The sequence below is a fragment of the Pipra filicauda genome, unplaced genomic scaffold (assembly GCF_003945595.2).
Source record: "Pipra filicauda isolate LSUMZ 115617 unplaced genomic scaffold, ASM394559v2 scaffold152_size1767362_pilon, whole genome shotgun sequence".
Classification (NCBI taxonomy): Eukaryota; Metazoa; Chordata; class Aves; order Passeriformes; family Pipridae; genus Pipra; species Pipra filicauda.
Window position 1 is genome coordinate 1,731,309 of NW_024104018.1, and position 26,528 is coordinate 1,757,836.

General features: G+C 49.4%; 1 protein-coding gene across 4 annotated transcripts in view; it reads right to left on the bottom strand.

Annotated features, from left to right (window-relative positions):
• Positions 1-15,707, bottom strand: part of CACNB4 (calcium voltage-gated channel auxiliary subunit beta 4) — a 46,826-nt gene extending 31,119 nt beyond the window's left edge. For all 4 annotated transcript variants that reach the window (XR_005562700.1, XM_027733970.2, XM_039379018.1 and 1 more), the window contains exon 1: positions 15,606-15,707. Coding sequence is in view for 3 of the 4 variants with exons in the window: in XM_027733970.2 (XP_027589771.1) it covers positions 15,606-15,650 (45 nt within the window). In the remaining variant the exon portion in view is untranslated. The remainder of the gene's footprint in view (positions 1-15,605) is intronic.
• Positions 15,708-26,528: the final 10,821 nt, after the last annotated feature.

Genomic DNA, 26,528 nt, shown 5'->3' on the forward strand with positions numbered 1-26,528 from the left:
CTAAACTTCATCATCCTGCCAACTCCACAAGCATCTGTGGTACCATATGTGGTCTGCCACAGCATTCCCTCAGACACACAGTGGGAAGGCTTCAGCCAGGAAGTCCTGGAATAATGTGGTGTATTCCTAACTCACGCTCCCATCACCTCCCAGTGCTGGCTGGGATGAAATGTTCCTGCTGAAAAGGGTGGGTCACCTTTCTGGTTTTAACATCACACCTCCACCGAGCTCCTCGTTCCAGCAACACGGACATCTGACTCGGGATCTGGGAGAGGAGCAGCTCCCACTTCTCCTCTTGTTTCACTCTGTTCAGGCTCATCCCCATTTCCCTTTGGATTTCATCCAGCTTAGCTTGGTTTTCTCTGCCTGCTGCTCTCGTGTCACCACGGCAGCTCTGGGAAAACTGGGCTGCCCTGTGCCAGCCTGTCCCTGCCCGTGCCCTGTCCTGGGACTGCTCCCAGACACCATGGAATCATCAAAGAATCCTGGAATGGTTTGGGTGGCAAAGGACATTAAAGCTCATCCAGTTCCACCCCCTGCCACGGGCAGGGACACCTTCCACCAGCCCAGGTTGCTCCAAGCCCCGTCCAACCTGGCCTTGGACACTTCCAGGGATCCAGGGGCAGCCACAGCTTCTCTGCCCGACCTGGGCCAGGGCCTCCCCACCCTCCCAGCCAGCAATTCCTTCCCAATATCCCATCTCTCCCTGCCCTCTGGCACTGGGAAGCCATTCCCTGTGTCCTGTCCCTCCAGGCCTTGTCCCCAGTCCCTCTCCAGCTCTCCTGGAGCCCCTTTAGGCCCTGGAAGGGGCTCTCAGCTCTCCCTGGAGCCTTCTCTTCTCCAGGCTGGCCAAAGTTAAAATCAGAGAGCTCAGACAGAACACTGAAGTTTATTTTCATGGAGGATGTCCAGCAGCACCCACTCATTGCCTCAAATGATTTTTTCCAAAAACCCCAGTCCATCTCTCCTTGGACTGCAAACACACCCAGGGAACACTTCACCCCCAAAGCAGGAAAACAAAATACAATCATTTTCAGAGCATTATAAACGTGAGGAAAGAAGTGGAATTTTCCTCAGTGTTGAGAAGGTTGTTGCCACCTGTCTGTCTTCCCTGCACACCCTTCCTAATTCCAACAGCCAATTTAAAGAACATACACGTTTTTAAGGATTTTTCTGATTAGTGTCCTGATTTCCTTCTAGTGTGGTGCCACCACTTCCCACACCATCAGGCTTTACACCCCCAAAATAACCCTGAATATTTCTTTTTAGTGTTTAAACATCCCAGAGTCCCAGAACCAGGCTCCCATCTTCCCCAGAACTACAGGAAAATCCCTTTGCTGAACACATCCCTGCTGTGCTGGGAGGGCACTGCTGGCATGAATTTCTGCTCCATTTAAGCCCGACTTTGGGCTTAGGTTGGGTCTGTTGAGTTGTGGGGTGGTTTTAACCAGCTTCTCCCTTCCAAAAGCTTCCAAACCAGGAGGTTCAGAAACAGCTTTAAACACTGAAACCAAGCATTTAAATTTATTATTATTATTATTATTATTATTATTATTATTATTTACTTTTCCACCCTTTTTTTTTCATTATTTTTTTCCCAGGGAGCTGCCACGGCCTCGGATTATTTTTCCTGCAGCCAATTCTGATCTCACCCAACCTCTGAGCCTCCAACAAGCTTTTATGGACTGCTAGAAATACCTCAGTAAGAAAAAGCCCTAATTTTCCAAGTACTTTTCCTGCTGTAAACAGCAACTCCTCCCCCCAAAAGCCTTGCAGCCTCCAAACTCCACGTGCTGAGAGCAAAACACAAGTGAGAGCACATCTTGCTGTCGCCTGCCGGGGTAATGTTTGAGGGACACTCCATGGGACCTGATTGCTGTAATCAACCAGGGCATCCAAGGACTTCCCAGGACCTCAAGGTTGTTGCAGGCTGGGCTTTGCTGCCCACTGGCTGGCTGGGAATTCACTGGGATAGGGCTGGGAATTCAGTGGGGCCCGTTACAGCGAGTCTGCCCTAATTTCGTAGCTCTGAGAGCACTGCTGAGCAGCAAACAAATCAGGGGGTTTTATCACTACTACATAAAATGAAGGGGAAAAAAAATCCCCCCTGACAATGTCTGTTGTTCCCATGTCTGTTCCTGCTTGGATATTGGTCCACATTGTTGAGAACACAGCGGTGGCTTGGGAGGGATTTGTTGTTACCGGGGGTTTTCAGGTGGTTTGTAAGAAGGAGAAAAAGCACAGGACAGTCAACCAACCAACAGGGATTTTGGGAAATGGGAAGCAGGAACAAACAAATAATAAAGTTTAAAAAAAAAAAAAATTGGGATGACACTGGCTAATGGGGTAGATGGGATATTGGGAAGGAATTGCTGGCTGGGAGGGTGGGGAGGCCCTGGCACAGGTTGGGCAGAGAAGCTGTGGCTGCCCCTGGATCCCTGGAAGTGTCCAAGGCCAAGTTGGATGGGGCTTGGAGCAACCTGGGCTGGTGGGAGGTGTCCCTGGATGGAACTGGATGAGCTTTAAGGTCCCTCCCAACCCAAACCATTCCAAGATTCCATGAATGACGGTAACTTAGAGAGTTAAATATTAGAAATTCAAAGACAGGATTCTTCTTTTTTAATAACAGCCTCCAAAGTGGATTCTTAATTAAATGTCTTAAGAGAAACAACAGTTTAATATTCCTTCTTACTAGCATCCAGCAAGCATTGCAATCAAGAAAAAATCCCTCAGGGATCGCTGCCACACTCACAGCCCCTTGGATTTGGCATAAACAATAACTGAGAGGGACCCTGATGGTCTCATTCTGTGCAAAAAGCTCCTTCTCCATCCCATGCACCAGTAACCACAAATCTACAGCAGCAAACAGGACAACTTTAAGCACCTGGAGATTGTTCTTTGCTGAAAGAAGGGGAAACAAAAATGCCTTGTCAGGAGTGGAATCTGTCAAAAGCTTGACAAGATTTAAACCCCTTATTCTGGTCTAAAGCTTTGCCATTATTTTGGGATGTTGCAGAAGAGGTACATCTGTTCCAAAGAAAATGTCACTGCTGCCAAAGGTTCTGCTGGTGCCCTATAAATCTGCCCTGAAACACAACCAAAAATGCAGGGGAGGGGTGTGATGAGTGAAGGCAGAGCCTGGTCAAAGGTACAGAAACACATCCAGCAGGAAGAAGGAAAACATTCCAAGATGAGCAACCAGAATCTGGAAGTCACACATGAGGAACTCAAGTCCCAAAATGCAGATGGTGGTCCCTCCCAACTACCCTGATGCTGATGTTACCCCTGGGTAGGAAAGTGTCCCACTGAGGTGCAAAACCATTCCTTGCACTTCCAAAAGAAAAAGAAGGACGAGGGGAAGGATGGAAATCAAAAGCCAGGCAGATGAACTTCAGGAACTTCCCAAATTCCCTTTCTGCCCTGGGCTAAACAGCGCAAAACCCCCAGGACTCAGTTCTAGAGCAGACAAACTGCTCGTACAGGACAGACAGACCCTCCCCTTACACTGCAGCTCCTCCAACAGAACATTCCAGCGTGGTGATAACATGATCCAAACACACAGAAACACCACTCATGTTCACCTCCTGTCGTGGAAGAGGTTTGGGATGAACATATGCCCAGGTTATATAAGTGTCAGTGCATCCCTGGCACTCCTGGACACATCCCCAGGAGATCCCCGTGCTCTGGAACGATTCCCTCCAACCCGGTGCCCCGAGCTGCCGCAGGAAGGAAGGTCTGGATTAAACTCCCGTTCTCTCAGTGCATTTCAGCGTTAACTGTTTCTTTCCTGCTCTCCGTGTGTTTGCAGAGCGTTTCCCACGCCAGGAGCCCCCTCCCTGGAAGCGCCGGCGTTGACGGCTCCTGTGGGATCGGGTCTGCGTTCAGCCGCAGTGGCTGCTCTGCCAATCCCACTTCCCCCGGTACAGATCCCGCCGGAAGATCCGATCCCTCCAGCTCCCGTTCCGCGCCTCCTCCCGCGAGGGCTCGGCCGCCACAGCACACCAGCGCTCCCCCCTGTGCCCGGCATCCCTCTCCCGGCTCGGCAGCCTCGGGAATGCTGCGGACACGGCAGGCACACAGGGGAGGAGGAGTGAGGGGAGGAGGAGGCCTCGCCACGCTCCGGCAACCTCCTCATCCCGCAGAGCTGCTGATGCCCCGGGAGCACGGCCAGTCCCGAGCCAAGGGATGAGCCAGCACCGACTGAGGGGGGGCAGAGGCCATGGACACCCCAGTTCTCCCTTGGACAGCACCAGGGAGGGGACAGGCACCTGCTCCGCGCCCAGCACAGGCTGTACTTTGATGTTCATACAGAGGACGGGAGGTTTGGGAACCCACACAGGGTTCCCGACCTTGTTTTCCATCCCTAAAGGAGGGTTTTTCTCCAGCTCTGTCAGCAATGCAGAGCAGAGGGAAAAGCATGAACTCCCACAGTCTCTCCTCTCCTTGCAGGGACACTGCATGGATCTCCTCTCCAGGAAGGCTGCCCAGAGAAGCTGTGGCTGCCCCTGGATCCCTGGAAGTGTCCAAGGCCAGGCTGGATGGGGCTTGGAGCCACCTGGGCTAGTGGGAGGTGTCCCTGCCCATGGCAGGGGGTGAGGCTGGATGATCCTTAATTTCCCTTCCAACCCAGGCCATTCTGTGATTCCTGCATCCCCTCTAAGTTCCTACCCCTCTGCACACCTTTTCCAGCAGGGAAGTGCAGCGGGAGCACAGTGGCATCACACACAGCCAGGATCCAAGCCAGCTCTTCCTAACATTTGTGCCTGTATCGCTCCTGGGCTGCAGTTCCCCTGACACAGCCCCTTCCCTACTCAATCCTGCGGCTCATGTCCATCCCAAAATGCGGGATGAGCCATGCAAGCCACACTGCTGACACACAAATCACCAAATTAGCGACAGAGACCGAATAAACGAGAGGAGAAACGTGCTGCTCCTGCTCCTCCTGGGCGGGCAGTGACCCGTGTGGAGCCGCTCGTGCAGCTCGGCCTCCCTGGGATGTGCCAGGAGGGACATCCCGGCCCTGCTGAGGGACAAGAGCAGGGTCTGGCTGTTCCTGCTCCTCCTGGCAGCACCCCCAGCCAGGCCCTGTGGCGGCAGCAGCGCTGCAGTTCAGAGCAGAGCAGGGAAGGACTCGAAGAGAAAGGAGCAAAATCCAATGAACACAAAGAACCCCAAGTCTCTCTGCTCTCCAGAGACTGCAGCACGTTCCCAGCCAGGCAGCAGCCACTTGGGACACCACTTTGCTGATTTCCTTCCTGAAATGCTGGTTAAGCTTCCAGCTGCTGGGAAGTAGCTTTTTTTTTCCTTTTTTTTTTTTTTTTTTGCAAGTAATGCAGCAACTGCAGTTGGGTGAAGAGGGAAAGGGAGGAATTATTTAACTGTTGAAAGAAAAGAGCAGGAATCAGGACTTTTGGGCTGCACTTCATTGAAATACGTCAATCCAGCTCCACTGAAAACTAGGTTTCGTTTTATCCCTCAGCTCAGCTCTGGCCCCAAATTTCAGATTTAAGGGCATATGTAATTTCTGTTCAGGCCAGAAAATGTTCAGCAAAACCAGCCTGGAAAGCTGTGATGCCTCAGACCTCTCCACTCGTCAGCTTTCAGCTAAACAACACTGCGGTGTTTGTATTTATTTACATCCCTGTGGTTGTTGCTCTGAGGGTACAACCAGGACTGCAAGAGATCAGACCGTCAGGAAGAAAGGCAGCTGAGCCTTATGAATATCCAGTTGTTGTTGAGGAATGTAAAACATCCAGTTCTGACGCCAAATAGGTCTCATACATATTTTATAAATTAAATTCTTGCTTATGAAGGAAGGCACAAAATATCTGTGCAAAGTTACAGCGCTTTGAATCTTCCCCCTCAGCAGGTACCACTCGCACAGAGAGAACATGAATAAGGAATCACACGGACTGAAGCTTCCTCCTGCAGACAAGTCTGTGGGAATATGATGGGTTTGGGTGTTCTATCCAAGCATTGGAGAGGTTCCCAGAGAAGCTGTGGATATCCCATCCCTGGAAGTGTCCAAGGCCAGGTTGGACGGGGCTTGGAGCAACCTGGGCTGGTGGAAGGTGTCCCTGCCCAGGGCAGGGGAGGGCACTGGATGGGCTTTAAGGCACCTTCCAACCCAAACCATCCTGTGATTCCAGGAAATTTGATTCTAAGCCAACAAAAAGGAAACGTTCGTATGTGCTCTACTCAGAACAGAGCAGTGCAGCTAAAAATTTAACAAGGTTCTCAAATATTCTAATAAGACAAACAGCATCAGCACTAACATGATGCCCAGTGACAAGTTTCAAGGCCCAAGTGAACTCCTTGGTTCCACTCAGCAGAACAACTTCCACGGATCCACCACCACTGCATGGATTTTACAGGAAATATTCCTGTCTGTGGCTCCTTTCCTCCCAGGCTCCCACTCACCCTGGATGTTTTACACGGCACAGAGCTGATCTATTAATGGGAAATATTGCTGCCTGCCTTCCTGGAAGGAACCCACTGCAGGGTGTGACACAGGAGCAATGTACCCCCACCTTACTACCACTCTGCTCCTCGGGGCAGCAAGGGAAAACTCCCAGACAGCTCTAATTAGCACGGGGAAATGTAGGGAGGCAAAGTACAATTAATTTGCCTGGTTTTCCATCTGTCAATATCCCCTCCATTTTCTAATAAGAGGTCGATAACAAGTGCAAAGTTCCAACATTCCTGGTTTCTGGGCCGCGAAAAAACATCTTGAGAACATTTCAACTCAAAGGAGCACCACAAAGCTGCTCCTCATACCTCGTCAGAAACTCTGAAAACTGATCTGTTTTGAAGTAACTCTGCCCACTGTTCCTGTTCAGACACTTCAGTGCAAGCGTGTATCAGGGAGTTAATATTGCTTTTAAAGAATTAAACTTCCATGGATCCGGCTGGAGCCAACAGCAAGGGCTGCCTTGGTGGGGCAGGATGAGTTACAGGCTCTGGCTGTTTTTCCTCGGTGGGATTTTCCCTGGATTGGTCATAATCGAGACATCCCTGCCCAAGAGGGATGCTGGGGCTTGTTCTGTGACAACCTGAGATCACCACTAATTGTTCTGGAATGTGGAATTTTATCAGGGTATCTCATGAGCTCTCTATCTGAGCAGAGATTCACATCATTTTCCCAGGCAAGAGGGACACACATTTTTCAGGGAATACACCAATCATGGCAGGAATGGGGCTTAACAATATTGTCAGGAAATCCTGCAAGGAAAGGAGAGCTTTGTGAAGCAGCAGCATAAGGGGTAACCACCAGAAACATGATTCTGTTCTTATTGTAAGAGATGAAAGGATGGGATAAAGTTTGAACTAACAGGCCAGAGGTTTCCAGGTTGAGCAGGAAGAGGGAATTGGGAGGATGCCCTGGCCATCCTGTAGGGGGATGAGGGGAAGAGGTGCAAAGGGCTTGTTTCTGGCCATAATGGACATGGCTGCTAAAAAATAAACCCTCCAGCCTCACCCACACCACGAGCACCCAGCACAGCTTCTACAGCAACCCATCTTCCAAGGAAATGGGACATTTCTGAGAATGCAATCCCTGTGATCATCCCAAGGACACACAGCCCATGGGAGGGAGCAGAAAGCACAGAGGAGCTGAGCAGCACCAGAGCTGATTTGCAGGGAAATGTCCCAGCACGGAAAAAAAACCTGGGAGAAAATATATTGGGTATAAGCAGAACTCTCTCAAAATAGAAAGGCTTGTGAAGTTTTATATGAAGTGTTAGCAGCTCATTCAAACACACTCTTCACCACTTCAGGTCTCGGCAAGATGAGAGGGAGTATTTTTTCCTCATGATTTCTCCCATGTTGCTGTAATAAATCAAGGCACTGCCAGGCTGGGGAAGCTGCACAACCAAATAGCTCCATTTCTGGAACTTATACAGCCTTGGTACTCTGTGACTGTTTAGGAAAACAAAACAGAAGAGCAGCCCCTTGTCCCCCTCTCCCGGGGTTTTCCTGCTTTTCTGTGTCCTTGTGAAAATGAAAACCCTCCTGAGGGGCAGAGCAGAGCCTGAAGCCCCACTGCTCCTTCAGAGTCCTTTCCTCAAGACACTTCAAACCCTTCCTGACAAGCCCTTAGAGAGAAAGAGAAAAGGCAGATTTACATCCTGCATTGTGGATGCACAAAGTCAGGCTCCACTGGCTGCCTCCAGCTCTCCGTGCTGCTGGAAAAGCTTGGCTGGTTCTGGGGATCTGGGGAACCCTCCAACTCAAAAATCCAGTTTGCCTGATCAGTGGGGCAGACAAAGGTAGGTGGGCACAAGACACAGAACCCCCCCAGTGCCTCCCTTTGTGCTCTGGAAGTCCTCATGGAGTGAGGGAATGGGTGAGGCTGGAGGGGCCCTCCTGAGCCCAATCCCCTAAATACGTACGTGTGTCCATACACGTGTGTGTATCCACAAACACAAACCCTGCAGCTGCTCCAGGGAATCCGTGGGGAACCAGCCAAGGTACCACAGAGCCTCAGAGGAAGGGAAGAGGTAAAAGGGAGGAAGAGGAGGCCCGGAATTATTGGGACACACTGAACTCCCCTGGCTGCCCGTGCTTGGCTCTCTCCTCCAACCCATCCACCCCTCCTTTTCCAAGAGCTGTTCTCTCGTGTGTTTTTCCCAAAGGAGAAATCCCTTTGGATGCCCAGACACACAAAACCAGCGCTCCATGAACGAACCAGGAAGCCTGGATGGAGCAAGGGAGCTCCAGACCAGTCTTTGCTTCCTTTGATTACCCCTCAGCCACGCTCCCAAACAGCTCCACACGGACTGGCAGGCAGGGAATTCACTCGGCATGCACAGCTCCGTGACCTGGGAGGTGTCACGAGTGGAGAGAACCAGGATGTGCCCACCAGCAATGGAACCTCTCCTGAAAGAGGGAAAACGCCTGGAAAAAGCCTGTGCCTGCTGCCAGGCTGTTCACTTCCTAACTGGGCTGCACACGGAGCACCTGGACGGGAATGTGTGCTGGGACATGGCAAAACAAGAGCTAAAACCAGTTCACTTTTGGCATGAAAATTAGCGACAAAGCACTGTGGAAAAATACAAGGAGAGTTTGCAAGAAAATCCTGACACCACCTGCGATCCCCACGGAACTGAGCACTCAGCCAGCCAAGTGACATCTTGGAATTAATTACCGGATTCCAAATGACCAGGAACAGTTGTCAGCCTTGGCCTGTTTGTAACGTAATCTGCATTTCTGCTGATTTTTAAAGCCAGGCTCTACTATCTCTGTAAATGCACCCTCAAAGGGAAAACATCCAACAGCTCAGGAGCTCCCAAGCAGGACGTGTTTTAGGGAGATAGGGAAGCAAGCCATGACAGCAACAAATCCTAGGTTAAGCTTCTCCCCTTGTTATTTGTTATTCCTCTGATGTGCTCCTTCGGCACCAAGGGCCACGTTCCCCCCTCCAGTGCCCTTGAGCCCAGGGAGAGCTGCTCATGCCCCCCAGCAGCAGCATTCCCTGGAGCACTGGGCAGTTTTGGGAGCAGTGTGCAGCCCAGGAGCAGCACAGCTGGGGGAAGGCCTTGTGGTTTTGGCTGCACTCCACGGTCAGTCAGGATTCCCCAGGAGGGATCCAAAGTAGGATAAAGCCATAGTGGATCCCACACCTCAATCCTTCCCATGAACACACCGTCCCAGCAGGTGAGCTCTGACCTGCAGCTGGAACTGCAAACACAGCCACCTATTCCTCATTTTGTCTCCTGAAGCTTTTCTCTTTCTTTTTTTTTTTTTTATTTCAGTGTATTTTTGGTATCCAAAAGCACCTCTATGGAAACAGCAAGCAGCAATTTATAAAAGTGATTTATGATTCGTACTGAAAGTTTTATTTGACTGCTAGACTATCAAATCATGTTACATTTAACTAATAAGATCTGAGTCAGATCAGAAAACCATTTTCACATGAGCACAAAACATGGCAAGGACAGCTAATGGTGTAGTAGTAGGATTTTAGAAATTGTGAAAACGTGAGCAAAAACACCCCAAAGAAGCCAACTGTCCAACCTGTCAGGCAGCTCTTTCTGCACAAGAGGAATGTCAGGCAGCTGATGATTCATTAGTCAAGGCAGCCTATTAAGGACTAATGGAAATGCAAACAGATTTGAAACTGTCACAAACACACACACGCTCTGCCCATGCAACAGCCAACCCTCCCTGACGATTCAGGAGACACAACAGGCAGAGGATAATCCCTTTGTACCAAAAAATATTGATTATTTTCCCAGTCGAGGCAGACTTTAGCACACATTTGAAACTAAAAATCCTCCACAAGGAGATAAGTGGTTAGGCCAGTGATCCTGCATGACTGGGTGCTGACATTCCTCATCCTTTTTGGATTAAACATTAGAAAACTGAACTAATTGAAATAGAGAAACAAAGAATAGGTATCCTGGAAGACAAGCTGGGTGCCTCCAACAACACTGCAAACACTGTTCTCCCGGTTTTACACATCCAGTTCCTGGCTGGGAGGGTGGGGAGGCCCTGGCACAGGTTGCCCAGAGAAGCTGTGGCTGCCCCTGGATCCCTGCAAGTGTTCAAGGCCAGGTTGGACGGGGCTTGGAGCAACCTGGAAGGTGTCCCAGCCTGCCAAATCCATCAAGCCCCGTGAGATGACCTTCAGATCTCAACTGTCCACCTTCAATCTTCAGGTTGAACACTTCAGCAGAGACCTGATGCACCCAATGACCACTGAAACCCTCCCAACCCCACGAAAGTCCCAGCTTTTATTTGACTAAAGGCACAAGATGGAAAACGCTTCTAAATACACATTTTGATTATTTGTTACTCAACCTACAGCAACTGAGAGGATGAAGAGAGCAAGCAAAGCCCACCTTCCCTTCTCCTTTAGCCATCAGAGAGGCACCAGACAGAAATCCAGTTGATATTTGAGTATGAGCTTCCCTACCAAGGTTTGTTTTTCTATAATCACGTTTTTCTACTTGAGCAGCACGTGGATCTTCCTGTCTCAGCTGCCATGGGAAAAGTGTACACTGGCAGCAGCAGCAGTGAGTGATGAGAGGAGTAATGTCACCAAGCAGGAGGAAGGCAGGGGAGTACAGTGTCCTCACAACACTGACCATCCCTGTGCTCAATGAAATGTGTTCTCCCACTATTCCCATGGCTTCTTTCCTAAAAATTCTCAGCAATCTCTCAAGGATTTTATGGAATAACTGGAGATAAACCCTAGAATGCAGCAGCACACACAGTCCTGCCCACGGCCCTTCTGGTGTCAGACTGAACATCAGCTACCAGGGTCAGTCTCGCTGGTGTTTGGCTCCCATGAACACCAAAGCACTTTCAGGATCTAAAATATTTTTGTGGGCATGAACCCCACCAAAAGTGTTCATCTGACTCTTGGTGACAGAGCCTGAACTTGCCCAGTACCTCTGACTGCAGGACATCCCCCTGGCTGGCACAGCAGGACAGCCAAGTCCTGCTTCCCTGGGAAGGGGAAGGAGCAGCAGGAGGGAGGCTGTGGATGCAGGGATGGGAATTGCCCCAGGGAAGGCAGGCAGGGTTACATGCAGGTCAAACAGCTGAAAGAAGCCTAGAAAGGAAGATGGCTCGGGAGAAGGAGACTGGACAAAAAGCAGACAGGGAAAAGCAGTTACTAAAGAAATCACTACAACAGGGACGCACGGGGCAAGCAAAGCCACCTTCCCATCTCCTTTAGGGATCAGAGGCCACATGGAAATCCAGTCAGGATCTAAATATGAACAAAAACAGGGGGAAGGTGAAGGTACAAACGACATTCCATCTCAGATGCCCTGGACTCGAGGAGGAAGAGGCTGCCCTGGCCAAGCAGGCAGGCACGTGGAGCTGTCACCAGCTCTGCCAGAGCACTGACACTGCACAGCACCCTCCCTCCCCTGGCACCTTCCCTGCTTCCCTGCCCTCTCTAATCCCATGCCAGCCCTCCCTGCTCCTCACAGAACCCAGCTGAACTTCCCTAGCCACAGGCAGCTGTTCCCCCCACCAGATAACCCTTCCAAGAGCCCAGATAAAGCCCCTCCTGTGCTGACAGGCCCTAAACTCACCCCTGGGAGGGGAGGGAGGATGTTCTGTGTGCTCAGCTGTGGCTCTCAGGGGATAAAAACGAGCAATCAACCTAAAAGGGCCTGTTCTGCAGGTGTAAAACACACTGACCATAGCCAGGTGTCATTCCCAGCATTTCCAGGGGCTGGGAAGGGCTCTGCTTGTTGCCAGCTCCCGGAGGTAATTTTTTAATGAAACGCTGCTTTAACGGAAATGGAATTTCACAGGAAAAAAAGTGATTTCTTATGGGAAGGGGTCACTGAAGTTTTACTCTGACAAATGTGGAGTCTTTCCTGAAACCAAAGAGCACTGGGAAACTCTGGATTGGCCTATGGAGCAGCACTGAGATCCCTTCCCCACCTCAGACACAAAACAATTAGTTCACCACTGTGAAAATAAAACATTGCATTATTTGCTTCCCCAGTGGACCTCACTGTCTTAAGCCCCTGTGCTAATGGGGCTTTATGTCCTATTCTCTCCTTACCAAGAACATGAAATACTTCCCTACACGGCAAAGCAGCTTTAATTCCCAAAGGGGTGACCCTGTCAGAACTACCCAAAGCACTACAAACAGCCCCCAAAATCACAGGGCACGGCAACAAATTGGCAAAATATCTTCCCTGGGAAGATGTTTCTCCCTGTGGTCACACAATTCCATCTTCCTTCCTGTGCTCCTGACAAGGACACTCGTGCCTGTAGAAGTTGTTTGCTCCCATATCCCTGCACCTCTTTTCCTAAACGTGGGAACTACTTTTTGTCTCCAGTCACTGGCAGCTTTTCTCAGCTTCAACAGTGTAATCTTCCTCCTCCAAAAAGCCTCACAATAACTAGTGCATCATCTACTTCACATTAATCATCACAGCTGGTGATGGGCTGTAATGCCATGCACACGCTCGTAGCTTTATAGGCAGGCAGTAAAAATTGTGGTTTTGCACGGTTTATATCCATGCACACGCACAAACACGCTACAACAACAGCTGCTAGGACAAAAATCACTGATAGATCTGTTCACTGGTCAAAAATGGGGGGTTTTAAACGTAAAGAGTGCTGCTGCTTTTAACAGGAAAATCCCACCTGCACGCTTCTGCTGGTGCTCTCTGAGCAGTTCATCTGTGTATTATCTACCAGGAGAAACGAGGGATCAATTTTACAGCCCCTTTTCCAGAAGTGACTTCTCCCTTGAATGCCGGTTAAAACACTGCACGGGCTGGCCGGGCTTTGTGAGGGCAAATGCCCACTTTAGGCAGAGCTCCTGCACTAATGACTCATGTGGCCGAGGTTTATTCCGTGCTGGAAGCGCCGCAATTAGCACGAGCCCTCCCATCACGGCTCCCGGCGCTCCAGGGGAGGAAAGAGCACGCACAGGATCCGAGCTCGGGCTCCTCCAGCTGCACGACAGCCGGGATAAGCCTTCCAGGTCCTAGAGCAGAACAATAGGGAGGCCTTTCCTTTCATCTCTGCACGCTCACAGTTATCTGCTCGTGCCCGCAGGGAACCACAATTCTCCCCCGGTTTGTTTTGCACTGAATTAATTCCACCGCGGCGGCGGCTCTCCGCGGCTGGAGAGTCACCCTCGTGTGAGCCAGCCCCTACCTGTCTGCCGGGAGACTGTCCCAGCAGGCATTCCCAATCCTCGGGTCAGGAACCAAAATAACAAGGGACAGCGGTTTAAGTGGTGCGGGAGGATAAAGCAAACAAACACTCGGGGAATTTTAACTGCTTTGTGCCCGAGCCTTTGGGGTTTATGGCCTCAGGTTTCTCTGTGTGACTACAGATTGCTTTTAGGGTTTGGGTGGGTTTGTTTTTTTGTTTTGTTTATGAGAACGAAATTTTCACACACGTTCCCATGATTCTGGAAAATAGGTTTATCCAAAAACATTCTCAGTTAATGAGTAAAATTACCCAGCATTATCATGAATTACTGAGGAGAATATTAGGGAACCTGGAAATGACTCCTTCATCCCCGTCCCTCCAGGTGGACAGCCAAAGACCTGGTTCCTCTCTCCTATCCCACGATCCCCCCAGCACGAATCCTAACGCAGATGTTTGTGTGCAGGTCAGTCTCTGCTGCCATTAAAACTGCTTTTCCCAAACAATGCTCTTGGAAGAGCTCAGCGGGGCTTTCGTGAAATTTAAACTAAAACACAGGAAGTTCCATCTCAACCTGAAGAAGAACTTCATTCCACGAGGGTGGCAGAGCTCTGGAACAGCTGCCCAGGGAAGGTGTGGAGTCTCCCTCTCTGGAGTCATCCCAAACCCACCTGGGGTTCCTGTGTCACCTGCTCCAGGTGACCCTGCCTTGAGGGGATGTTGGACTGGATGATCTCCAGAGGTCCCTTCCAATCCCCTGGGATTCTGTGAATACATGGAATTGAGCACCTCAGAAGCACCTTTAAATCCCACCACACATGTATCAGCGTTCTCTAATGAACTTTAACAGGTAACACATTTCTTCCACACCAACCCCTATCCAGCAACTCCTTTTTCTTAGCCCTACCACTGCACTTTTAAATTGTCTTCTTAAGAACACATTTATACTCTGCTGAAAGACATTATACCAGCACCAGACACATTCAGGATTGAGAACAGCTCCCAAGAATTCACGCTTCGCCTGGTTTACAGAAACATCCAGCTGGATCCCAAAACACATCCCTAAAGGAACTAACACACTCATATGCACTTGGCATGGCAGCCTGGGAGCAGCGGCAGCGAGAGAAAACACAAAGCACAAATTAACAGGACATGCCAAAAGGGCAGGAACTCCTAAATTGATCCGAAGAATTTCCCTATCCCTGGGAGTGCCCAAGGCCAGGCTGGACAGGGCAGGGAGCAGCCTGGTCTGGTGGAAGGTGTCCCTGCCCGTGGAACGAGACCGGCTTTAAGGTCCCTTCCAAGCCAAACCATTCTGGAATGCTAAGAAACACAGTTCTGAAATATTCCAGGCACACAGTTCTGAGGGATTCGGAGGCACAGGTTTTTCTCTCGACATGGTGCATTGCGTTCATTTCAGCGTTGTCGCTCCTCTCCCCCTGAAATAAAGGGATGCTAAAACAAGTTGCCGCTACGCGAGGCAACACGTAGACGGGCTGCACTTCCACACCTGCACCGACACAGGCAGGGAAAAAAATCCCCATCCAAAGGGATACGGGACCCGCCGGCTCTCCTGGGGACACCACATCATCCCCCCCGTGCGTCTGCACTGACGTACCCGATATTTTTTGTTGTGATCTGTGTGTTTTACGAGCTGGCCACAACGCCTTATGTAACAGATGCCTGTTTAATATGGCCCGGCGTGTCCATGGCCGCGGCGATCCCGGCGGGACACGGACACCCACCCGGACCCCCGCGGGGAACGATCCTGTTCGGGGCGTCTGACACGGCACCGGGGGGGCCCTGCTGCCACAGACCCGTTCGGTGAGGGGGCATCATTCCCTAGGGAACCACACCGGCCCGTCCCGGTATCTCTGGGGCAGCGCAGTGTCACCCCACAGCGCCTCACCCCCGCCACACGCACCCAGCCTGCGGGGGTCCCCGTGCGCGCCCCCCGCCCCGGCACTCACCGCCTCCGAGTCCTCAAACCCATGCAGGTACAAGTTGTCGTACATGGAGGAGCGCGGCGGGCGGAGCGGGGCCGGAGGGGCCGGGGGAGCGCGGCGGCGGAGCGCGGCGAGGCGGCGGGGCCGGGCTGCCCTCACAGCGCTGCCCTCACAGCGCTGCGGCGGCGCCGCCTCCCGCCGGGCCCCCCGCCCTCCCCGCGCCTTCCCGCCCGCCGCGCCGCCGACCCCCATTGGCTGGGCCGCGCCACCGCCGCCGCGCCATTGGCTGGGCCGCGCCGCCGCCGCCGCGCCATTGGCTGAGACGCGCCGGCCGCGAGCGGCGCTGCCCGCGGGCGCCGCCTCCCGGCGGGGATGGCGGCGGCCGGCGGTGCCCTCAGGGAGGGGGGGGCGCGAACAACGGCGGCGGTTCTGTGTTTATTTGCAATAAAATATATCTGGTTTACAGTAAAATAGATTTGATTTATAATAAAACGACATCTGCTCAGTCTAGAGAAGACAGAGGGGATCTCGTTAATGGATATAAGTACCTCAGAGGCAGGTGGTGCCAAGAGGATGGTGCCAGACTCTGGTGGTGCCGAGGGACAGGTCGAGGAGCAGTGGCCGTAAATTAAAACGCAAGTTTCACCTCAACACGAGGAAGAACTTCTTTCCACAGAGGGTGGCAGAGCCCTGGAACAGCTGCCTAGGGAGAGTGTGGAGTCTCCCTAATCCGGAGACATCCCAAACCCACCTGGACACGTCCCTGTGTCACCTGCTCCAGGTGACCCTGGTTGGACTAAATGATGTCCAGAGGCCCCTTCCAACCCTAAATACTCTGTGATTTATTTACAACAAAATACAACCTTGCTTCCTCAAGATCCCAGAGAACAGCAGTTTGTTTCTGAGGAGAACTCCCCACACACCATGTCGGGAAACAAGAATTAAACACTAAGGCACTAAGATTAAACACTAAGAATTAAAAGAAGACGAGCAAACCAAACCCTGAACACTAAGAATTAAAAGAACAGAAGTTTGAACCTTATTTATAACTCTATTAAGAGACAAAATCTCTAAACTGGTTCCTGCTGGAGCTTTAAGACTGCAGCTTCTGGTGTAACACTACGTGAATAAAAAGTAAATAGACAATTAAAAAATAATGATGAGACTAATTTGCAATTTACTTCCTATCCTTACTAAAACAATTACTTTAAATCTCATCTTCAATGCAATCTGATCCAACATTGCTGTGTTCACAAATGCTTCCTATTTGCCTTTTCCATTTGCTTCATCTACTTTTCCTTCCAAAAGCTTCATTTAGTTCTGCAGAGTTCCCACTAATCCCTTGGGAAGTGTCAAAAAAACATCTGAAGTAAAGCCAAAGGTGTTATTCTTACCATATTCACAGTTTCTTACAAATTTCATCAAAGGTTCCCTGAAGTTGTGCCAGGTATTATTCCCAAGTTAGTACTTCTTCTGAAGGAGGAGGATCTCAGCTCTAAAATGGTCTTTAAAATGTTCATTAAACTCCCTATACAAGAGTTAATTTTTACATCCTGTGCTACAAAGCAGGTTCCCTCCCCACCTTGAGGATCTGTGATGTTACAGATTTGAGCAATCAACGATCAGAATCATTTGTCAACTCAAAATTTAAAAAAATGCTTTGAAATCACAAGAACAAAAAGTGTCTGAACTTCACATGGGTTTGTAATGAAATAATTTAATTCAGAAGTCAGGGGAATCACTATTTGATTTCCAGTCCTTACATTTCACATTGTGCTTTTAAGACACAGAGGTTATTAAAAATACATATTTAATGACTCAACTTGAAAGGCTCTTAAAAGATGCTATAAAAATACACACAGCTCATTAAATTGGGATTGTACTCGGGAAAGATCTAAACATAAGGGAAAATTGCACAACCTACTTCAAGAATTTAACTCGGGTGCCTAAAATGCAGTGATGGGGCTGTTCAGTTGGGGTTGGGGGGGTCTGAATCCCTTCCAGCATCCTCAAATCCTGCCCTCCTGGGATAACACCCTGTTCCCAGCACAAGGGAGAGGACGTGGGATAGACCTGAACTGACAGAGCAAACCTGAGTCAGCCCAAACTTCCACACTGAACACCCATTTCCATGGTCGAAGCTGGAGAAAATTAGCAACAGAGAAGAAAAAAACAATTGCAAGGACTCCTGTATTTCTCAGTTTTTCCCCCAGCCGTGTTTCTAAAATCTCAAATACAAATCCCTGTCTATAGAGGAATTCTGAAATCAAAGGCTGTTTTGAATATTATGAGTTAATTTATCCACGAGGAGGTAACGCACCGAGGTGAGAGAGGGACACATCCCGCCCTTGTAAGTCATCTGAAAAGTGATACAAATATAATAAATATACTGAAGGAACAGGGAGATGGATGGAGCTCGGAAGCAGGGAGCAGGGAAGGTTTGAAGAGGGGAAGATGGATAAACAGGGTAAGGAAAACAGCTCCAAATTTATTTCAGTGACAAGCCACCCCTATTCCCTTGTGCAAGGCACTGGATTTACGGGTGGCCATCTCTGTGGGATTCCGAAAAGTCAAATCTCTTTGGTTTCAACTTCTAGAATGGCTCAGCAAAATGGAAAGGGTACAACAGGAAGGCACTTAAAAGCTCCATCTTTTGGAGCTGAGCTCCCCAAGGAGCGGCTCAAACAGACGAAAAAAAACCCCCACTGCAACAAAAGATGAGGGTCACGCATTAAGTGAGGTTTGGAGAGATCAAAATCACCCCTGGCCTGTTTCCTAAAGAGAATCCGGATGATCTGACATTATTAAACAGGGAATTCCACTGCCTCAGGCCACAGAGAAAGACTCTGGTACCTGTCAGCTTTGCTCTGCACTCGGCTGACACTAAAGGAACGAGCATCCAAACCCATCAGCTCGTGTGTGTGTGAACATGAGAGACTTGTTTCCATGGCCTGAGCTGGAAAAAATTATCAACAGAGCCAAAAAAAAAAAAAAAAAAAAAATGCAAGAGTTCCTGTATTTCTAATTTTTTTTCCCAACCATGTGTCTAAAATGCCCAAGTACAAATCCCTGTATAGGGGGGAACTCTAAATCAAAGGCCATTTTTAATGAGGTGATTTATCCAAGAAACGTCCAATAGGGAAATCAGCTGAACTGAGGCTTTGCAAGGTCTAACCCTTTAAAAAAATGTAATTTTTTGAATGGTTTCAGTTGCTGCATTATACATTTTTTTCTCTGATCCCTGTAGGGGCCGTTCACTTAAGAGTCGGACTCGATGATCCCTGTGGGTCCCTTCCAACCCAGAATATTCTGTAAAATCAGCTGCCTCGCTGTAAAGGAAGCTCAGCCACTCCCTCCAACACCCTGGGTCAATACAGCAAATGGAATCTGATTCCAGAAAATGCCACTAGAAATATTTACATCCTTCTTTTTCTTCATTAGAACCCACCTTTTCTCAAGCACAAAGGAAACCTCCTTGAGATGTGCATCCATCTATCCCAAAGTATCAATTCTTTAGCCATTTCTGAGCTACCCAAATGTGGGAATACTGGTTTGGGGTTTGTTTTTTTTTTTCCCCCCATGGCACGAACACAGAACCACGGGAAATTTTATTTCAAGCCTGATCTGATGATTCCTCAATCAAATGACAGCACTTGTGGGGTTCTTTCAGGACGTGTAGCAATGAACTATTTGCATAAACACAGCAAAGTGCTCTTGGAATAAATGGCACCAGATTGCCAAGTCAGGGAACGCCCCAGCACCGCACTGCGCCAACAGCAATGTAAGTCAGCAAGTTCTCTCTCCTCTGTACTCCAACAAATCCCTCTGCCACCTGGGATCTCACCAGCAGGAGCTCCCTGGGAGCCCAGCAGAGCAGCAGCACTGCAGGTCTAACGCCTCCAGAAGGATGGACGGGAATATCGACCCCGGAGCAACAAAACCCCAACGCAGGGAAGTCCTTTAGGGCCTCTCCCTGCTCTCACGTGAGGTCACGATCCCGGGTTTGTGACAGTCCTTGGGAGAAATGAGGCAGAATTCCCACAGAACACAAGGGCACATTAACCAAAAGCATTAGTGCTTATGTTAATGGCACATTTGGATGTGAATCCACTCCTTCCAGAGGACTCCAAACCCGCCCTCTCCATCAGCATCCCTCATACGGAACACAAACTTTGGGTTTCATCTTCCCTTCCTGGGATCCTGGGGCCTGTGGGAGCAAATTGCTGTCCCCCCTGGAATGCTGCTCTGGTTGCAGTCAGCAAAGCAGCCCAAGGACCTGTTCCATTAACAGCAGGGAAAAGGCCCGTCAGCATTCCCTGGCGATCCGCCGCAGGCACAGCCTGCTCCCAGCCCTTGGAAGGAGGCCAGGCCCTCACTCTCCTAAGTTATCTGGCACAGCCCAATTGCTCTCAGGCACATGGGGATGGGCCTGTGCAGGGCCAAGCCTTGGACTCGATGATCTCTGTGGGTCCCTTCCAACTCAGCATGTTGTGGGAATCAGTAATTCCTTATCCCTCCTCCCTCTAAAGCCATTTCTTTCCCCCTCTCCCTCCTCCTCTGTTTTATAACACAGATTAGGTGAGAACCTGGTTCAGTGGCAGCAGCTCTGCCTTGGGGTGGAGGTGGGGGCAGGAGAACCTCCTGAGATCCCTGTTTTCCAACATCTGACCGGCAAAGCAAACGGGATGGCATTTGTGGTACTGGCCAGTCCTCAAAGCCACCACGGGAATCGGGATGGATTTCTGCTTCAAAAGAAAGAGGGATTGTGAAGGAAGGATTCTGCTGTTTGGGATTTGTCGTGGCACAGAGGATTCTTCTGTTTGGGATATGTCCTGGCATGGAAAGTTCTGTGGATTTAAAGCTCTTATTCCAACAGACTGCTGGATGCCGTGCTTTTAATTCTTTGCATTTCAAGTAATAAATTAGCCTGGCAGGGCCTAATTTGAAAGTTCTGGAGGAAGTGAGGTGCCACCTATTCCAAAGCACAGTTCTCTGACTCTGTTACATAAAGGCTGCTATAATTACAGCGAGTGTGAAGACTTCAGTGGCACTTCCTCTTGCTTTAAAGCACCTACAACGAGAGGTAACTGGGCTACATTTGTAGGTATCCTCTATATTTAACTGCTTGTGAAACGCCTCTTTCCTGGGGGTTTGGAGGAAGCTGAGCTGCAGGGAATTGGAACCATAACCACGGCCTTCCAGAGGGTTGTTGGTAGGGAAGAGCAGATTATCTGCACCTCCTGAGGCAGGTAATGAAGGTTTTAACAGCTCCAGCCAACTCCAACTGTGGCTTCCAGCGGCGCGCAGGATTGAGCAAAGCAAATCCCAAATTACCTGCAAAACGTTCCAAGTCACGGCCCAGAGCTCCAGCCCTGTGTGAACACGGGGATCCCTCGGAAAGACGTGGAGCTTGGGATGAGGGACCTACGTGTGAGGTCGTGGGGATATCCCCACACTGAGCACGGAGCCCCCAGTGCCCACCAGGCTGCTGGGAAGCTCCCAAATCCCACTCCAGGTGCCACCCTGAGAAGCCAGAGTGGATTTGTGGCTGGCACTGGGTCGTATTTCTTGGCTGGAAGGGAGATGGGCTGGTTCTGTTTTTAGAGAAGACACACATCTTTATCTTCCATGCCAAGAACCGTGTGGGCCAAAGGATTAAGGGCTTGTTTTATTTCTTATTTTAAGCTCCTCTGCTTTCCTTCTGGATGTTAATCAATCTCCTGAGCTGCCAGAAGTGCTGATGCTGAGTGTTTCTGCACAACACTTCGGGCTGCAACTGCTGGGATGATGGGAAAGCATCGCTAAGAGCCGATGACAGAGTTTATGGGAAGCTGCTGCTGCTTTACCCAAGGAGTGGGAAAGCCCCAGCAGGACTGAAACACAACCCCAAGGGCAACAATCCCCCTCCTGGGGCTGAGAACAGCAAAGCTGCAGGGAATCTGTGACAGGGAAGGGGCACTGGAAGTGTCCTGGGAATATATCAGCTACATCCCATCCAACCACTACACAGCAATGAGCAGAAGGATTTTCCAGTCTCACGGAAGGCACAGCCCAGAAAGCTCCTGGTCAGTGCAAATTTCCCAAATGCATCCAAATATTTGCATTTTTGTCAACAAACACTCATAAGAAGGTCGCTTGAAATATATTTTTGATAAATTACGAGTATCAAGGAGCAGCTCTTTAGAGAAAATAAAGTTTTGAGTGAGCAGTTGGAGCTGGACAGAGGCAACCCTGGGAGTCCAAATGAAATTCCAGCTGCTGTAAAACACAAGATCTCCTGGAGATTTTTTTTTTCTTTAGCTAAACCAGTAATACTACAACTTTTATTTTGTATTTACGGTAACAGACTCAGACAAAGGGTGTCTTAAAAGGAGTCAGACAAAGAGCTTTGAAGTCCCAGTGCTGAGAAGGATTTGCTGTTCTTCTCCAGAGGTTAAAGGAAGAAATAAATAAATAAAACAAGGCAAACACAGCTCAAACTTATCTCTAGTTTGCTGCTTCTCCACGGGATTTTACAGGGATTGTAAGCTTGATTTTAAGCTTGATTAGCTTGATTTTATTGCAGTTCCTTCTGCTTTATAATCCAATTATCACACACTGCAGCACAGCCCTTGGAATTCCATGGTGAGGGACTGGAGGAAAGCTCTCAGTTCAGCTCAGTAGAATTCCATGACACCCGTCCAAGTGGAGACACTGATCCAGAAAAAACAGATCAGTGGATGAGGAACCACTTATGGAACCTGGTTTCTTTAAATATTGAGTCAGAATTCCTTGGGAACTGTGTGGAGAAGAACAAAGAGTCACGGATTTAGGTCTGCAGATTTAAGGAAGTTGAGTTTTTGCCTGGGAAAGCTCTGGGAGACCCTTCCTTATGTACCTGATGGAACTTTGTGATGTTCTCCCCATCCAGGAGCAGGACACACAATGTGAGTAAAAATGCTGGAAACGATGACTGATCATCATCTTTGTGGGACTCCCCAGGAACAGGGAAAAGCCCTGTTTCTGTGTTTCTGCTCTGCCTCCATTTGAGAGGTTCCTTCCCTTCCACTGGCAGTTCTTGAAGGAAACCAAGGGGAACATTTCCAGGAGGAGGACTGCGGGTCTGGCCACTTGGTGTGGGGTAGTTTGGCTCCAAACAGACACCAAGATGCCAAAAAAATCCCCCCTCTTCTTCCACAGTCCGGGTGGGATCTGCACCAGCACATCCAGGCACAGCAGTGACTTGGGGCAGGATAAGAGTCAGGGATCCCTGGGCACTGGTGGGAATCTGAGATGAACTGAGGCACCTGAGCTCTGTGCAGGGTGAGCAACACCCGCAGTTCTCACCTCATTCACACCTCAAACACTCCTCCTTCCAGCAGTGCTCTGAGACACCTCTCACAAACCTGACTGACAACACCTTCTGCCTTCTGCTCACCAGAGAGAAACCCCATTGCTGCCAACAGCCCTGCAGCAGCAGAGCCCAAATCCCTGCTACAGCTCCCACAAACCCCGTGTGGAAAAGGGGTTTGACCCACGAGGAGCTTCTAAAAGAGCAGGGAACGGATTCTGTGACCCGGCTTTTAGGCAGAGATGTTTGAACTCGCCAGTAAAGCTTTGAAATTCCCTGTCTGACGTGATGCCCCAGTGCAGGGGATGTTGGGATGTAATTCATGGAGTTCACAGAATCCCAGAATCCCAGACTGGGTTGGAAGGACCTTAAAGCTCACCTAATTCCACCCTAAGGAACACCTACCATGCTCCAGGTTGCTCCAAGCCCTGGAAACTCGATTAAATCAGGTAATTCCTGATGCTCTGAACACTTAAAAACACCCATATTTTCCCTCTGCAGTTCCAGACACATATTTTCCCTAATCTCCCAAACCCTGCAGTCAGGCGTTAAAAAAGAACAGAATGATTAGTTTATTCCAGCCTTTCACAACATCCTTACAGAGACTCCTTAAAAAAAACCCCAACCCTAAATAGACTGCTGAGAGGAGAGTTCTGTCCTACATCTAAAACTGCCTACGAGACAGGAAACAAAAAGCAGGAACAAATGCAGAGGGATCAATATTTAGGGTCTAATATTTTCCATGGTGTCCCTCCCCCCCTCCCAAAAAAAAGTGTCCATCACTTTTCAAGCAGGCATTAAAATCATTAATGGAAAAATTCAGCTTGAACAGCTCAGTTTGAGAGAGTTACAAGCAGAAAACAGAATATTCTGATGGGAAGTGTGGAGAATAATAACTAATGGCAGCTCTGCCCTCCCTGCCTATATTCATGAGGAGCCAGAGAGAAGCAGATCAGAACCTCATGTTCTCAGAATTTAATTCCATGTCCAGATGAGGGAGCAGGGAATTAAAAGGTGATAAAACTCGAAAATTTATAGGAGGAGAAATTTATCCGAAATGTAGAAAAATTCCAGGCTCTGTTAACAAAAATCAACGATGAAACTTGGAAAGTCACCCTTAAAAAGGGCTGGATATTAATTTGAATATTACAACTGGTGTAGCTGTGCTTAGCAGAATTTGAAGGGACATAGTTAAATCTTTGCTTTCAGCCTTAATCCTGTGGCAGGAGCAGGTTTAGGAAACGACCTAAAGTTGACACATTATTCTATACATGTTTTCCACTGCGTTTTACTCTCCCAAAATAGCTGCTGTGATGGGCAGAATAAGAGATTAGACCTTACTCAATTATGGTATTTATTCCTTTGTGCAGCCAAAGGAAACCCAGCCTTTCTTGGTCTACACCTGACACTTCACCAGCATTATTTTCAGACACGTTGGTGCAATGATGGAAAATTGGGTTTATTCCAGTTCAGCCTAGAAATGAAAAGCCTTGAACCCTCATTGTTGCCATTAAACCTCACAGGAGTGTAAAACACAGCACATGCCTTAGGAGGGAATATTGCTGCCACCTCTTGGTTCAGCAGAATAAAAATAGGGATAAAGACTCCTAAAAATTCTCCTCAATAGAATAAAAATAGCAATAGATGTGCAGGTGGAGCGGATGCACCGGGAGCTTTCCCTAAAATCCAGCATGGCTTGCACAGGCAGAGGTTTGGCTCCTGGAAAGCTGTGGCTTTAGGATGGTTTTCCAAAGCCAGGTGGTGCTGAGAGACTCTGGAGTCACTTCTGTTGACCTGGATTAAAGTAGGAATGGCTGGACACGGAGCGAATCCAAAGGGGAAAAAGCCACATTTTGATTTTAATATTGAAATTCTCCTTGGAAGTGCAGCTCCTGAGCGTGTGGAGGTGAAGCTGCTCCCAGGTTGGTCTCCCTCAGCACCAAAATGCACCTCCCAGATCCCATCAGGGAGCTCAGCTCAGGGAGTTTTGTCTGATTTTTGGGAACTGTGGCCTTTGTTCCCTTCAAAGCACCTGAGCAAAGGTTACTGGGATCAACTTCCCATCAAATGGAAATCCACAGGGACACCACCAGTGCCCTCCTTCCCAGCTGCACTCCAGGCATCTCTCACTCCAAGGGTTTTCAATCCGGACATCAGGAGGTGACACAGAGACCACTGGAAGTCTCCACGTGGCCTGAGAGTGTCAGATCCCACCCAAAACCTGTCCTGCATCCCATAAAACAAACCCACTGGTGTTCCTCATCATCCATTCTCTTGGAAAACTCTGTTTTCCGCTGGAAGGTTTGGAGCCTTTGGTTATGACTCCTCTCCACCAGCTCCTGTCAGGCTTGATCTTGTGTTTCAAGGCAAGTCCAGGGGGAGGGACCCCCATGATCACCCCAATCCCACCCCCTTCTCAGTGATCCCTGATGATCCCAGGTGGAACAACTTCTGCTTCCCCCTCAGCCTGGATCACATCCCAGATCCAGCCCCGATCCAGGGGGGATGGAAGGAGGGCACTGCAGGGGTAACAGGGCCAGAGGGAAGTGGTGGGGAAGGCTGCAGGCACCATCCCAAACCCAAAACACAAAGCAGGAATCACTAAATCCTTGCAGAGTAACCGGAATTGGACGCCCTGGAATGATCTGTGCTCCAAGAAAATGAAGTGGGGCAAGTCCTCCATGGAAAATAAAGGAAGGGCACCAATCCTGCCCCGTGGGAAGGTGGAGAAGGACCCACAGAGCTCATCAACACAAAGGCTTTGAGCACAAAAGCAACAAACACGTGATGAAAGAAGGCTGAATCGGCATTTTCCTGCTGTGTGATGCTCCTGGTATTCCTGCCTTGCTATTCCAACACACCTGCATCTCCATAAACCCCTCCAGGGCTATTCCTGAAAAGAACTTGCTGCTGCCAGAGCAGGGAATGGTCCTTCAAGAAGTGTTAACACACTCCATTACCCAGGGAATTTAACCCAAGCTCAGCAGAGCAGCTTTACAAGAAGAAAAAATACAAATAAAACACTTCTAATAAAATGCCTCCAATACTTTTCATAGAGGCAGGAAGCAAATATTAAAGATTGAGCAGCTTCTTTTGTCAGTGGGCTCCTTCCTTCCCACTCACTTGTGCTCCCAGGGTTTGAAAGCCCTGAATTCTTCCTTCCTTGTGCAGCCAATTGGGGTTTATGGATCTGAACCTGAGGAGGTGATCAGGGCAGAGGTGACAAGGGACCTGAGCTGAATTACACCCTCAACTGGGAATATCAGGCTCAGGATGGGGCTTGGGGGGGGTGAGACATTCAGGAAAACATTTCCCTAAAACACCAAATATCTTTAATTTCAAACAGGCCTTGAAATGGCTTTATCTCCAGCGAGCAGGTATGGAGGGGCAATGAGAACATCCCTCCTGCCTGCAGACAATTCCTCCTCTCCCTGCTGAGCACTGGCAGCCAACAGCTCCCAGAATTTCTTTCTGCCTTTCTAACCTCCACAATGCAGAGTAACCAGCAGTTTTAGGAAATTGAGAAGCAGTTTCCAGGAAAAGCTGTTTGCCCACCACAAAGGAACAGCAAACAAGCCCAAAGCCATCTTTGGGATCACCCTCCCAGGGGATTCCCA